Source organism: Palaemon carinicauda, chromosome 11 (assembly GCF_036898095.1).
Source record: "Palaemon carinicauda isolate YSFRI2023 chromosome 11, ASM3689809v2, whole genome shotgun sequence".
NCBI classification, from domain to species: Eukaryota; Metazoa; Arthropoda; class Malacostraca; order Decapoda; family Palaemonidae; genus Palaemon; species Palaemon carinicauda.
Window position 1 is genome coordinate 142709889 of NC_090735.1, and position 12122 is coordinate 142722010.

At 40.1% G+C, this 12122-nt stretch overlaps 1 protein-coding gene and 1 long non-coding RNA gene across 2 annotated transcripts in view; both read right to left on the reverse strand.

Moving 5' to 3' along the window:
- Positions 1 to 325: 325 nt before the first annotated feature.
- LOC137649799 (uncharacterized) lies at positions 326 to 7939 on the reverse strand. Its single transcript, XR_011045869.1, has 3 exons — positions 7699 to 7939; positions 7442 to 7484; positions 326 to 779 (listed from the first exon to the last, which is right to left on the reverse strand). It is a non-coding gene; the product is annotated as an uncharacterized lncRNA (long non-coding RNA).
- A 1128-nt stretch (positions 7940 to 9067) lies between these two features.
- Hsp60A (Heat shock protein 60A) overlaps positions 9068 to 12122 on the reverse strand; it is a 12104-nt gene continuing 9049 nt past the window's right edge. Inside the window, exons 4-9 of the mRNA XM_068383551.1 lie at positions 11868 to 12021; positions 11662 to 11721; positions 11300 to 11466; positions 10679 to 10889; positions 9889 to 10443; positions 9068 to 9739 (exon numbers count right to left, since the gene is read on the reverse strand). Of these exons, the coding sequence (XP_068239652.1) occupies positions 9575 to 9739; positions 9889 to 10443; positions 10679 to 10889; positions 11300 to 11466; positions 11662 to 11721; positions 11868 to 12021 (1312 nt within the window). The 3' untranslated portion in view covers positions 9068 to 9574. The remainder of the gene's footprint in view (positions 9740 to 9888; positions 10444 to 10678; positions 10890 to 11299; positions 11467 to 11661; positions 11722 to 11867; positions 12022 to 12122) is intronic.

Genomic DNA, 12122 nt, shown 5'->3' on the forward strand with positions numbered 1-12122 from the left:
TCATTCTTTTGTTTGCAGCTTCACGCTACTGTTCTATTTTTGTTAATCACATTATAAAACTTGATATACTTTTAAGTTTTTCATTATTTCTCATATATTTTGTTAACTGTCTATTTCTTTTCCACACTGGTCCGCTTTCCCAGCTGGAGCCCTTGGCATTGTACCATTTTGCTTTATGAAATAGGTCTGTAACTTGGCAGGTAGTAATAATAAAAATGTACAGTACAGTATATTAAATTTATTAGAAATGTCTGGTACTAATGAATCAATATAAGAAGCCCATTTGAACCATTAACCATGGTAGTTTCACATGAGGTTATTTTTTTTGGCCATCATTAAGGAACAAGAAATTTTAAATTTATAATAAAAAATAATGTACTGACATTTTAGCTGAATTGCAATTCTCTACTACTGCCTATGTAATAAATTCAGTAGCTCCTTCAACTCAAGTCAAAAAGTTTAACCTGATTAGTAACGAAGACCATTCAGTATACCCCTCATTTTAACTTCAATGATAAAACTATAGTATTTTTTGCAATATCTAGCCATACTTTAAGGTAGGGAGTTTTCATAAAAAAAGAAAATAACCAACATAATAAAATTGATACTTATAAAATTCTGTAAACTGAGGATCAATGCTGCTTTGCTACTATTGGTAAAATAACTATACTGTATAACTAAAGTGTATATGAAAAATCTTCCTCTGAAGTACGCCAAGTGTAATCATAATTGTGTGATAGTGCTGCCAAGCCCAAATGGTATTGGATGCCACACTTGATCTGAAAAATAAATTGATTAAAATAAAAAATGTATCATGCGAAGTGGTGATATATCCATTCAACTAATTCCACATCAGAATTTGATCCAGCAATCATGGTAGTATCAAGAACAATAGAAATTCTCATCACTAAGGAAGAACATATAAAATGATATTTTAATTATAAAATAAATTTTTGAATATACTTACCCGGTGAATATATAATAGCTGCTGCTCCAGCGGCTCGACAGAGAAAACACACAAAAACTCGCGAGCGATCGCTATGAAGGTTGCGGGTGTGCCCACCAGCACCAACTATCGGCCAGATACCGCATATACATGTAAACAGACCCAATTTTTCTCATCCCGCTGGGTCTCTATCGGGGAGGAATGGGGGGGGGCCTTTAATTTATATATTCACCGGGTAAGTATATTCAAAAATTTATTTTATAATTAAAATATCATTTTTAAATATTTAACTTAGCCGGTGAATATATAATAACTGATTCACACCCATGGTGGTGGGTAGAGACCAGAGTTAATTAAGTTTACAGCGTATATGCTTAGAGTTTTTGACAGTTATATCATAACAAAACCCAAATATATAAAGGTACCTGGTAAGGAAGTTGACTTAGACGATTACTCTGCCTTATTAGTCTGTCTTCCTCACGAAGCCCAGCGATCCTCTTAGGATGCTGAAAGACTCCCAGGAGCTGAAGTATTAAGGGCTGCAACCCATACAACAGGACCTCATCAAACCCGTAATCTGGGCGCTCTCAAGAAATGACTTTGACCCCCCCCGCCAAATCAACCAGGATGCGAAAGGCTTCTTAGCCTTCCGTACAACCCAAAAAACAATATTAAAAACATTTCAAGAGACAGATTAAAAAGGATATTGGAATTAGGGTAATGTAGTGGTAGAACCCTCACCCACTACTGCACTCGCTGCAACGAATGGACCCAGTGTGTAGCAGTCCTCGTAAAGAGTCTGGACATCTTTTAAGTAAAATGACGCGAACACTGATTTGCTTCTCCAAAAAGTCGCGTCCATAATACTTTGCAGAGATTTATTTTGCTTGAAGGCCACGGAGGTTGCTATAGCTCTAACTTCGTGCGTCTTAACCTTAAGCAAACATCGGTCTTTCTCATTCAAGTGAGAATGAGCTTCTCGTATTAAAAATCTGATAAAATATGACAAAGCATTCTTTGACATAGGCAATGATGGTTTCTTAACTGAGCACCATAATGCCTCAGATTTACCTCGTAATGACTTAGTACGAGCTAAATAGAACTTAAGAGCTCTAACAGGACATAATACTCTTTCCAGTTCGTTGCCTACGATCTCTGATAAGCAAGGAATATCGAAAGATTTAGGCCAAGGACGAGAAGGCAGTTCATTTTTGGCCAGGAAACCAAGTTGAAGTGAACAAGTGGCTTTTTCTATAGAAAAGCCGATGTTCTTACTGAAGGCATGAAGTTCACTGACCCTTTTAGCCGAAGCCAAGCACACTAGGAAAAGTGTCTTGAGGGTGAGATCCTTCAGGGAGGCTGAATGTAATGGCTCAAACCTGTCTGACATGAGGAACCTTAGGACCACGTCTAAGTTCCATCCAGGAGTTGCCAAACGACGTTCCTTAGAGGTCTCGAAAGACTTAAGGAGATCTTGGAGATCTTTATTGTTGGAAAGATCTAAGCCTCTATGTCGAAAGACCGAAGCCAACATGCTCCTGTAGCCCTTAATCGTGGGAGCTGAAAGGGAGCGAACCTTTCTCAGATGTAAAAGAAAATCTGCGATTTGGGCTACAGAGGTACTGGACGAGGACACAGATGCTGACTTGCACCAGTCTCGAAAGACTTCCCACTTCGACTGGTATACTCTAATGGTAGAAGCTCTCCTCGCTCTTGCAATCGCACTGGCTGCCTCCTTCGAAAAGCCTCGAGCTCTTGAGTCTTTCGATAGTCTGAAGGAAGTCAGACGAAGAGCGGGGAGGCTTTGATGGACATTCTGTACGTGGGGCTGACGTAACAGATCTACCCTTAGAAGAAGACTTCTTGGAAAGTCTACCAGCCATTGAAGTACCTCGGTGAACCACTCTCTCGCGGGCCAGAGGGTAGCAACCAACGTCAACCTTGTCCCTTCGTGAGAGGCGAACTTCTGCAGTACCTTGTTGACTATCTTGAATGGTGGGAATGCATATAAGTCCAGAAGAGACCAATCCAGTAGAAACGCGTCTATGTGGATTGCTTCTGTATCTAGGACTGGAGAGCAATAGATTGGTAACCTTTTGGTCAACGAGGAGGCAAAGAGGTCTATGGTGGGTTGACCCCAAGTAGCCCAAAGACTCTTGCCCACGTCCTTGTGGAGGGTCCATTCCGTGGGTATCACCTGACCCCTCCGACTGAGACAGTCTGCCAAGACGTTCAAGTCCCCCTGGATGAATCTCGTCAACAGGGAGATGCCTCGATTTCTTGACCATAAGAGAAGGTCCCTTGCGATCTCGAGCAGCGTGAAGGAGTGTGTGCCTCCTTGCTTGGAGATGTACGCCAAAGCTGTGGTGTTGTCTGAGTTGACCTCTACCACTTAGTTTCGAAGAAGCTTTCGAATATCATCAAGGCCAAGTGGACTGCTAATAGCTCCTTGCCGTTGATGTGCATGCTCTTCTGACTTGAGGTCCACAGACCCGAGCATTCCCGACCGTCCAGGGTCGCACCCCAACCCAAATCAGACGCGTCTGAGAACAACACGTGGTTTGGGTTCTTGACTGCTAGGGATAGTCCCTCTCTCAGACTGATATTGCTGTCCCACCATTTCAGGCATGCCTTTACTGGTTCGGAGACTGGGAATGATACCGTCTCTAACGTCTTGTCCTAGTTCCAGTGAGAGGCTAGATGGAACAGGAGAGGCAGAAGGTGTAGTCTCCCTAGTGAGACAAACTGCTCCAGGGATGAGAGTCCCTACAAGACTGTTCCAACTCCTGACTGAACAAACGTTTTCTTTTCAGCATTAGTTGGACTTCGAGCAGGGCTTGTTCTATTCGGTGGCAGACGGAAAAGCTCGAAAAAACTGGACTGCGAATCTCCATCCCCAAATATAGAATAATCTGGGATGGGATCAGTTGGGACTTTTAGGTTGACCAAAAGTCCCAACTCCCTGGCCAGACTCAACGTCCAATGTAGATCCTGCAGACAGCGAAGACTGGACGATGCTCTGAGAAGCCAGTCGTCCAAGAACAGGGAGGCTCGGATCCCCGATAGATGGAGGGATTTTGCCACATTCCTCATGAGCCTCGTAAACACGAGAGGAGCAGGACTGAGGCCAAAGCACAGGGCTTGAAACTGGTACCCCACATTCCTGTAAACAAACCTCAGAAACGGTTGGGAATCCGGGTGTATAGGAATGTGGAAGTATGCCTCCTGAAGGTCGAGAGACCATCCAGTCGCCTTCCATTAATGCTGTCAAGACAGCCTGGTAGACTTCATCGTGAAGTTTGTCTTGACAATGAACACATTGAGCGCACTTGCCTCTTACGTACTCCTGCAGTGAACATGGCTGCCAGATCATTGGAGCCATCCCTGAGGGACTTGTTCCTGCAGAGAACGTGGCTGTCAGATCATTGGAGCCATCCCTGAAAGCCTTGTTTATGCATGACATAATTGTACAGCAAAACTTCAAACGCTCGAAAAAACTCCTAACAGGAGATGGTGTAGCTCTGAAGTCGACCATAAAATCTTGGAGCGTCTCATGGCCAGGCGCCAGGGAGAGTCTATGAGGTTTGAGAAGTCTATCTGGGCAGAGGCAGGAACTCCCAAGCCGAGAACTTCTCCCGTGTCATATCAGACTCTCGCTCTATAAGTCAGCTTAAAAGTAGGGAAAGCAAAGGCTGTCTCCCCCAAACTCCTCCTGGTGATAAACCAGTCGCCTAGCAAACGTAAAGCTCTCTTAGAAGAGCGAGAGAGCACTAGCTTATAAAACAACGGCTTCGAAGTAGCTAGGCCTAGTGTAAACTCTGACGTTTAGGCGAACGAGGAGCAGCAGTTACAAAAAGATCCGGACAAAGATCCTTAAAAATCAGCATGATTTATTTAAAGTCCATAGAGGGCTGAGCAGCTTTAGGCTCCTCTCCGTCTGACAGAGTCCTCTAGGGAATATCAGTAGGAGGGGGAACAGCAACTTTCTCATCTGAAGGAACCTTGTCCGACAATAGCCGAGTCTCAAGCAAAGGAGAGACCTGCCGTGGTGGCAATGCTTGACAAGCAGAGTCCACACGCAAAGGAGCAACAGTAGCAGTCAAGGACGCTATGTCATGTAACTGCTTAAAGGACTGACCAGCAACAACCAACAGGTGCGGGAGGACGCTCGACGTCAACTCGAGACTGCCTTGACTGCCTAGACTGAGCAGTCAAAACAACTCTTGACTGCGGTGCTTGACGCTCAACGTCAAAACAAGTCAACTTCACTGGTTGGCGAACGTCCTGAACGTCAACAAGAGCATGCGGCAGCGGCTGAAAGTCAACACTGGACTACATCGAGAGAGGCTCTACAAAACGTGACTGACGTGACTTTGTAACGTCAACAGGACGAGCAAAGGTTCGTTTGGGCGGCTGACGGCCAGGATCTCGATCAGCTAAGCGGCGAGGATCATCGTGAACCTGCTCAGCAGAATAGTCCTCCATAAGAGAGGCAAGCTTATTCTGCATGTCTTGCCGTACAACCCATTTAGGATCAACGGGAATGGTTGCGGTAAGAGACGAGGGTAACGTCTGTGACTGCAAAACCTTGCCTACAAAAAGACTCTCGGAGCCTGTGTTACGCTTTTGTTTAGGCGGCGAGCAGTCTTCCGATGACTGCATAGGGTCAGAGCTGTCCTAATAGTTAAAACCAGGACGCTGGACCTGTCCTGAAAGGACTGACTTTCGCTTAAAGGGCCTCGAAACCTTGTTCCACGGTTTCTTATGCGAAAAGCCTTCGGATGACGAGGAGAAAATCGTCTCGCTCATCTTATGGTAGGGGCGGTGTTGATGAGACACGCCTGAAACCATAGAGGGAACGTCTGTTCGCTGATCAAGTCCTCTCGAACCCATAAGTCGTACGACATTACTTCTCCCCTGGGCTTGGGAGCTTGCAAGAGGTCTCGGACTAGGCGAACGACAGGCACGAACAGACGAACCCTCGGTCGCAACACTGATAACACTTTGCGCAATTATCACTTTATCACTACGATTTTCTGTTTTGCACTTATTTCACTGAAATTGAATTTTTTAACAATTCACATTAGGTATGAATAAAACTGATTTCTACCTGAAGCACGCAATTCTACCCTCATCAAAAGGTTATAACGAAATCAGTCGTATAATGTAAGCACATTAATACAAGCAAAAAACAGTAAACATATTTTAAGATAAAAAGATCAGTGGCTGAGAAGGAGACTAAACACTAGTTCATTCAAAACTACGTTTTCAATCTCTCACCGTACAGTGCCTTGGGACGAGAATAAAAACTAAAAACGTTTTATCCTTTCTCCCCGTACAGAGACTAGGGACGAGAGTAAAAAACTGACTCGAGAACAACGTTACTCGCTTGGGACGAGAATAAAGATCGTAACGTTCTCTCTCCATCTTTATCTCTCTCTCTTGATTTCGCACCGAAGAGAAGAGCCCACTTACCTTTCGTCAATAAACAGGTTATTTGACCAAAGGAAAAAACTGAAAGGTTTTTCAATTAAAAAGTTCCTTTAAAATAGTATTTAAAACATTTAAGCTTTGAATGAAGAATGAACAAAAAGTCAGAATCGATTTACTCTTTCTGCAAAGTGAAACCGTGATACTCTCTCTCTCTATCGTAACGATAGAGCGCAAACTGCGTAGCATAAATAAACTAAACGTTAGTTCATCTTTGAAACAGTACGAAGACTATTCAAAGAAAATCTTTCATAAAATATCTACTAAAAAATATTCATTTAATAAGTTTTAAATCATTTGCTCTGTAAAAGTTATTTACGATTGAAAGGGCTCAACGTTGTTTAACTTCGGTTTCCAAGTTAGGACCGCCTACTCTCAGGAAAGGTCGCATATAAACAAATCATTAAAATTTATCTTGATGTTTATTATAAATGGAAAGCTAATCGAAGAGGCCTAATAAAGGCGGTTGAGATATAAAATATATAGAGGAAAATCTATAATTAATTTATAACGTGATAAGATAATTGCTAAAAGCCTAAAACACACTTCTGTACTAAGGGAAGGGTCGGCCATTTAAAAGTCAAAGAAAGTCCAAAAAACAATACAAAGTCATCAAAAATTAAATTATCCAAAAACGAGTTCAAGATTTAAGTTGAAGATAAAACACCTGCACTGCAAAAGCTCAAACCAAAAGGAAGTACTTCACCAAATATGTTGAGAAAACTCCAGGTTATACAGCGAGTACTGATACGTCTTGTCGTTAAGGCCGACAGAGAAAAAATTGGGTCTGTTTATATGTATATGCGGTATCTGGCCGATAGTTGGCGCTGGTGGGCACACCTGCAACCTTCATAGCGATCGCTCGCGAGTTTTTGTGTGTGTTTTCTGTCGAGCCGCTGGAGCAGCAGCTATTATATATTCACCGGCTAAGTTAAATATTTAAAAATAATATATATAAAAAATGGCATTCCACGAATGTATAAAATTTTACAAAAAAAATCTCACCTTATACTTTTCACCAGTAAGGATTTACATTAACTTCCAAAACCTGAAAAAAGATACAGTACTATATATTAGCCTAATAAAGTGTCTGGTAGTGATATATCAATTTATCTAATTTCACATCAGAATTTGATCCAGCAATCATGAAATTATCAAGGGTTCCATTTTTTTCTCATCATTAAGGACCAACACATGCAAAGACACTAAAAGGTTACTATTTCAGAACAATAATTCCAAAATGCATATCTAAAAATATCTACCTTTTAGTTATCTCCAATAAGATTTACATGGCCATTCCAATTTTGAGGATACACCTTTTTCCTTTACATCTCACCTATGAGTTGGAGACTCCTGTGAAATCAATGAAAATACTGTAAGAGTATTTTCCAATCATATCAACATGGAATAGTACACAATGTTACTATAATTTCATTCACAAATGTCAATACTGCATATTAATAATTATTCAAACTATGCTCATTAATGGAAAATGAGATTAAGAGAGAACAACTTACACATACTGTATGCTGAAATATTTCATGATTAAAGTTCATTCCATCAATCAAAGCATACATTTGAAAGAATACCTGGAGAATGCTTGCAGCAATAAATATTATATTTGGAAATAATCCCTGAATAGATGGATTCATGCTGTATAGCAGTACTGGAACCTATGAGGCCACTTAGCGCCAATGTTCCTCTAGAGAAAAAAGGAAGAAAGAATGGAAGAAGGTACAAAGCTGCTACAGTTTGGCTAGTAATAGTAACATAACAAATTTTCCTTCATCCATTTCTAGTTATAAAATTACTCTCCAAATTTTCCTTCATCCATTTCTAGCTATAAAATTACTCTTGGACTGGACTGTAAAATTTAGACCAGAGGTCAGGCGAGTATTAAATGCCATCACATTTAGTGTTGATTGAAATTCAAGACATATAGTTTAACTATCATGTTGACCTGTTTTCTCTTTAGAGGGATTGGGTCATGTATGAAAAAACCTGACTCTAAACAAGTATGACCAATTCAAATCCATTTGATATGGGAATCATGAAAGCAAAACTAGCCATGATACATAATTGTGGAGGTCACACATTTGATGTTGATGTATTTGCACTATCAAGTTGAAATACATTGTGAACATTGGAAAAGTTTTTCTTCACCGCTCATGAATGAATTATTGTATTATCTACAATTATCAAAACATACAATAATACTGCTTGCAGCACTAATTGGATAATCTAAGAGCAGAGCCCAGCAGTTATCAGTGGGGAAAACTGTAGGATTTTAAAGAAGTTAAAGGAGGTTGGACAGCAAGAAGAAAGTGGGGACACATGAGATGGAAAGCTATATAGTGGGTGCATCTTGACTCTGACAAGATCCAGTAGTAATGCCTACCATGTTACATATCAAGCTGTTCCATATCCACTCCTTATTCAAGATCATTTCCTTCCGGTAACCGGTAAGTCTACACCTGGTCTTCTCACCTTAGCATTATACATGCAAGTTGAATAGACTACTGCACTTAACATTGACCCTGAATGTAAATGTCTATAATCAACGAAATGTCAATGAAACAATCAACGACAAACTTACACATGTCATTACTGGGGAAAGAAAACTATAAGAGATAAAAATCTTAATTTTTAATTAAGGGATGGATATACTGTAATCGGTCCCTAAATAACAAAATTAACTATATGTACCATATATCTACACTTTGTACAAACATACAACATACTTCACTGTCAAAAATTAAACATTCGAGACATTTATTCAGATTAAACATAATGAGATGAGTGATACGAAGATGAGATATGAACAGTTTGTCAGTTTACAAGAGCACATCAATGTACATCTTGGAATGATTTGGTTTCATGCATATTGTGCCTACGTAATTGGGCATGAAATTGCTTTTGAAAAACAAATTTGCCCCTGTAACCAAATGACTGTAATTATAAAGTTTACCTTAAATGGCAATTACCAGCATGAAAAGCTGCTACTACCGACAACTGCACTTTTCCTAAAGTAATTACATTACACAACTTTATTCTGATTTGACACCAGAGGTAGAGCAATTTTTTCACTAATGCCACAATAAACATAAGATTTTAACATCATGGTAAGTCATAACTTCATTACATCATCCCGCCCATTCCTCCCATGCCACCCATACCCATTCCACCACCCATTCCTGCCATACCACCAGCAGGTTCTTCCTTTGGAATTTCGGTAATGACACTTTCTGCAGTAGTCAACAAAGAGGCTACACCAGCTGCGTCTGTAAGAGCTGTCCTCACAACCTGTAATTCAACAGCCTTCTTAGCAACATACAAACACATCAATAATTATCTTTAGAATATAAATTGTATCACCAACATTTTTCTTTAAATCTATACTAGGTTAGAACTTTTTGTAGGATTATTAATAATCATGAAGTAGTCTAACTCACCTTTGTAGGATCAATGATGCCACTTTCAACAAGGTTCACGTATGTTCCAGTAGCAGCGTCATAGCCAAGGTCACCAGAAGATTCCATTACCTTGTTAACCACAACTGATGCATTAACACCAGCATTGGTAGCAATAGTGAAGCATGGTGTCTGAACAGCCTTACGAATAATATCGATGCCCATTTTTTGGTCGTCATTGGCAGGAGTAAGTGCATCTAATGCTGGCAGACAACGAAGCAAGGCAACACCACCACCGGGGACAATACCTTCCTCAACAGCAGCCTTTGTTGCATTAAGAGCATCATTCACACGGTCTTTCTTCTCATTCACCTCGACTTCAGAAGAACCTCCAACTTTCAAAACGGCTACGCCAGATGAAAGCCTGGCCATGCGTTCAGACATTTTCTCCTTTTCGTATTCAGAGTTGCTCTCTTCTATCTGTTCCTTAATCTGATTTACACGGCGCTTGATATCAGATGGATTACCCCTTCCCTTTAAAAGGAGGGTATCATCTTTGGTAATCTGGACCTCACCAACCTGACCCAGGTCATGTACCTGAAATCCACAGGAAAAGGCATATTAAACTTAACATTAAACGTTGCCTCCTCCTACCAGCAATTCTGTCTTAAAGAACTGTACAGTAAACAAACTTAATCCCGTAAGATTTGAAATATTCAATACAATAACCATATACCAGCCATAAAATATATACAGTATAACAATAATCATAACCCAGCCACAAGAAAATAAATATAACAATTATAAGACTGTCATATGAAAATAAATATACCTGAACATCTTCAATCTTGACCATACTGGCTTCATCATTAAAAACTATGGCTCCAGTGGATATAGCAATATCATGAAGGGTATTTTTTCGGTTGTCTCCAAAACCTGGAGCTTTAACAGCTGCTACTTGAAGACCAATCTTCAGACGATTAACCACCAAAGTGCTGAGAGCCTCACCATCAATATCTTCAGCAATGATTAGTAAAGGTTTCCTGCAATCAAGTACTCATTTAGACATACAAAATATGAGTAAAGGTAAATGTAACTAAAAACCTCATATAACAGTAGTTATGAAGATTTTTCTCATTTCAAAATACTCAACAATTACATAATGGCTAAGATTATGATACCATAGACTAATTCTAATGCTAACATCACTTGGGCAAATAATGACTTTAAATTGATAAAACAGCTGAAAGGAAGCTAAAAAAAAAAAGTAAATTTCCCATCAATACAACACAAATATCTAACTGTGATTACTTTTTTTAACTCAGCTCTGTGTGAGAGAGAGAGAGAGAGAGAGAGAGAGAGAGAGAGAGAGAGAGAGAGAGAGAGAGAGAGAGAGAGAGAGAGAGAGAGAGAGAGAGAGAGAGAGAGAGAGAGAGAGAGAGATATATATTACCTTTGAGCATTTGCAAGTTCCAAAGCAGGAATGATGGACTGGATGGAAGAAATCTTTTTTTCAGACAACAAAAGCAGAGCATCTTGGAATTCAACTTTGGCACCTTTACTAGAATTGATGAAGTACGGAGAGATGTAGCCTCGATCAAACTTCATTCCCTCAATGACCTGTCAAAGAATACAGTAAAACCATAGAACTTCACACCTCATACTTCTGTCTGACAGATTGAAGAACCCCATACTACACAAATAAGAAAGATAAAACAAAAAAGTGACACCAACTGAAAATATCTGCGACAACAACTAATTATACAAGGAAATTCTATTCCTTATAGAGAAAAAATGCCAGACCATACAACTCACCTCCAGCTCATCCTTCATTGTTTTGCCATCTTTCACTGTAATAACTCCATCACGGCCAACCTACCAAAAAACAAAATTAGAGAGTTATCCCAATAAATTACCTTAACTTTGTTAAAGTTCAGTATTACCTCTAAACATTGACAAAAAAATATGCACATCAGGGAGACCATTAACATATACCAGAAAAAATCCAATCCAATACCAACCTTTTCCATGGCTGCTGAAATAAGATCGCCCACTTCGCTATCACCATTGGCCGAAATAGTGGCTACTTGGGCAATTTCTGCTGGAGTGGTTACTTGCCGAGACAATGTTTTAAGATGATCGACAACGGCATCTACAGCAAGCATTACACCACGCCTTCATAAAGAGAAAAAAGGTATTTAAGTGGTCACTTATGTAATCCATATAAAATTAAGTTTTAAAAAATCAAGGGAATTCCAGGCAAAATACAAAGATTC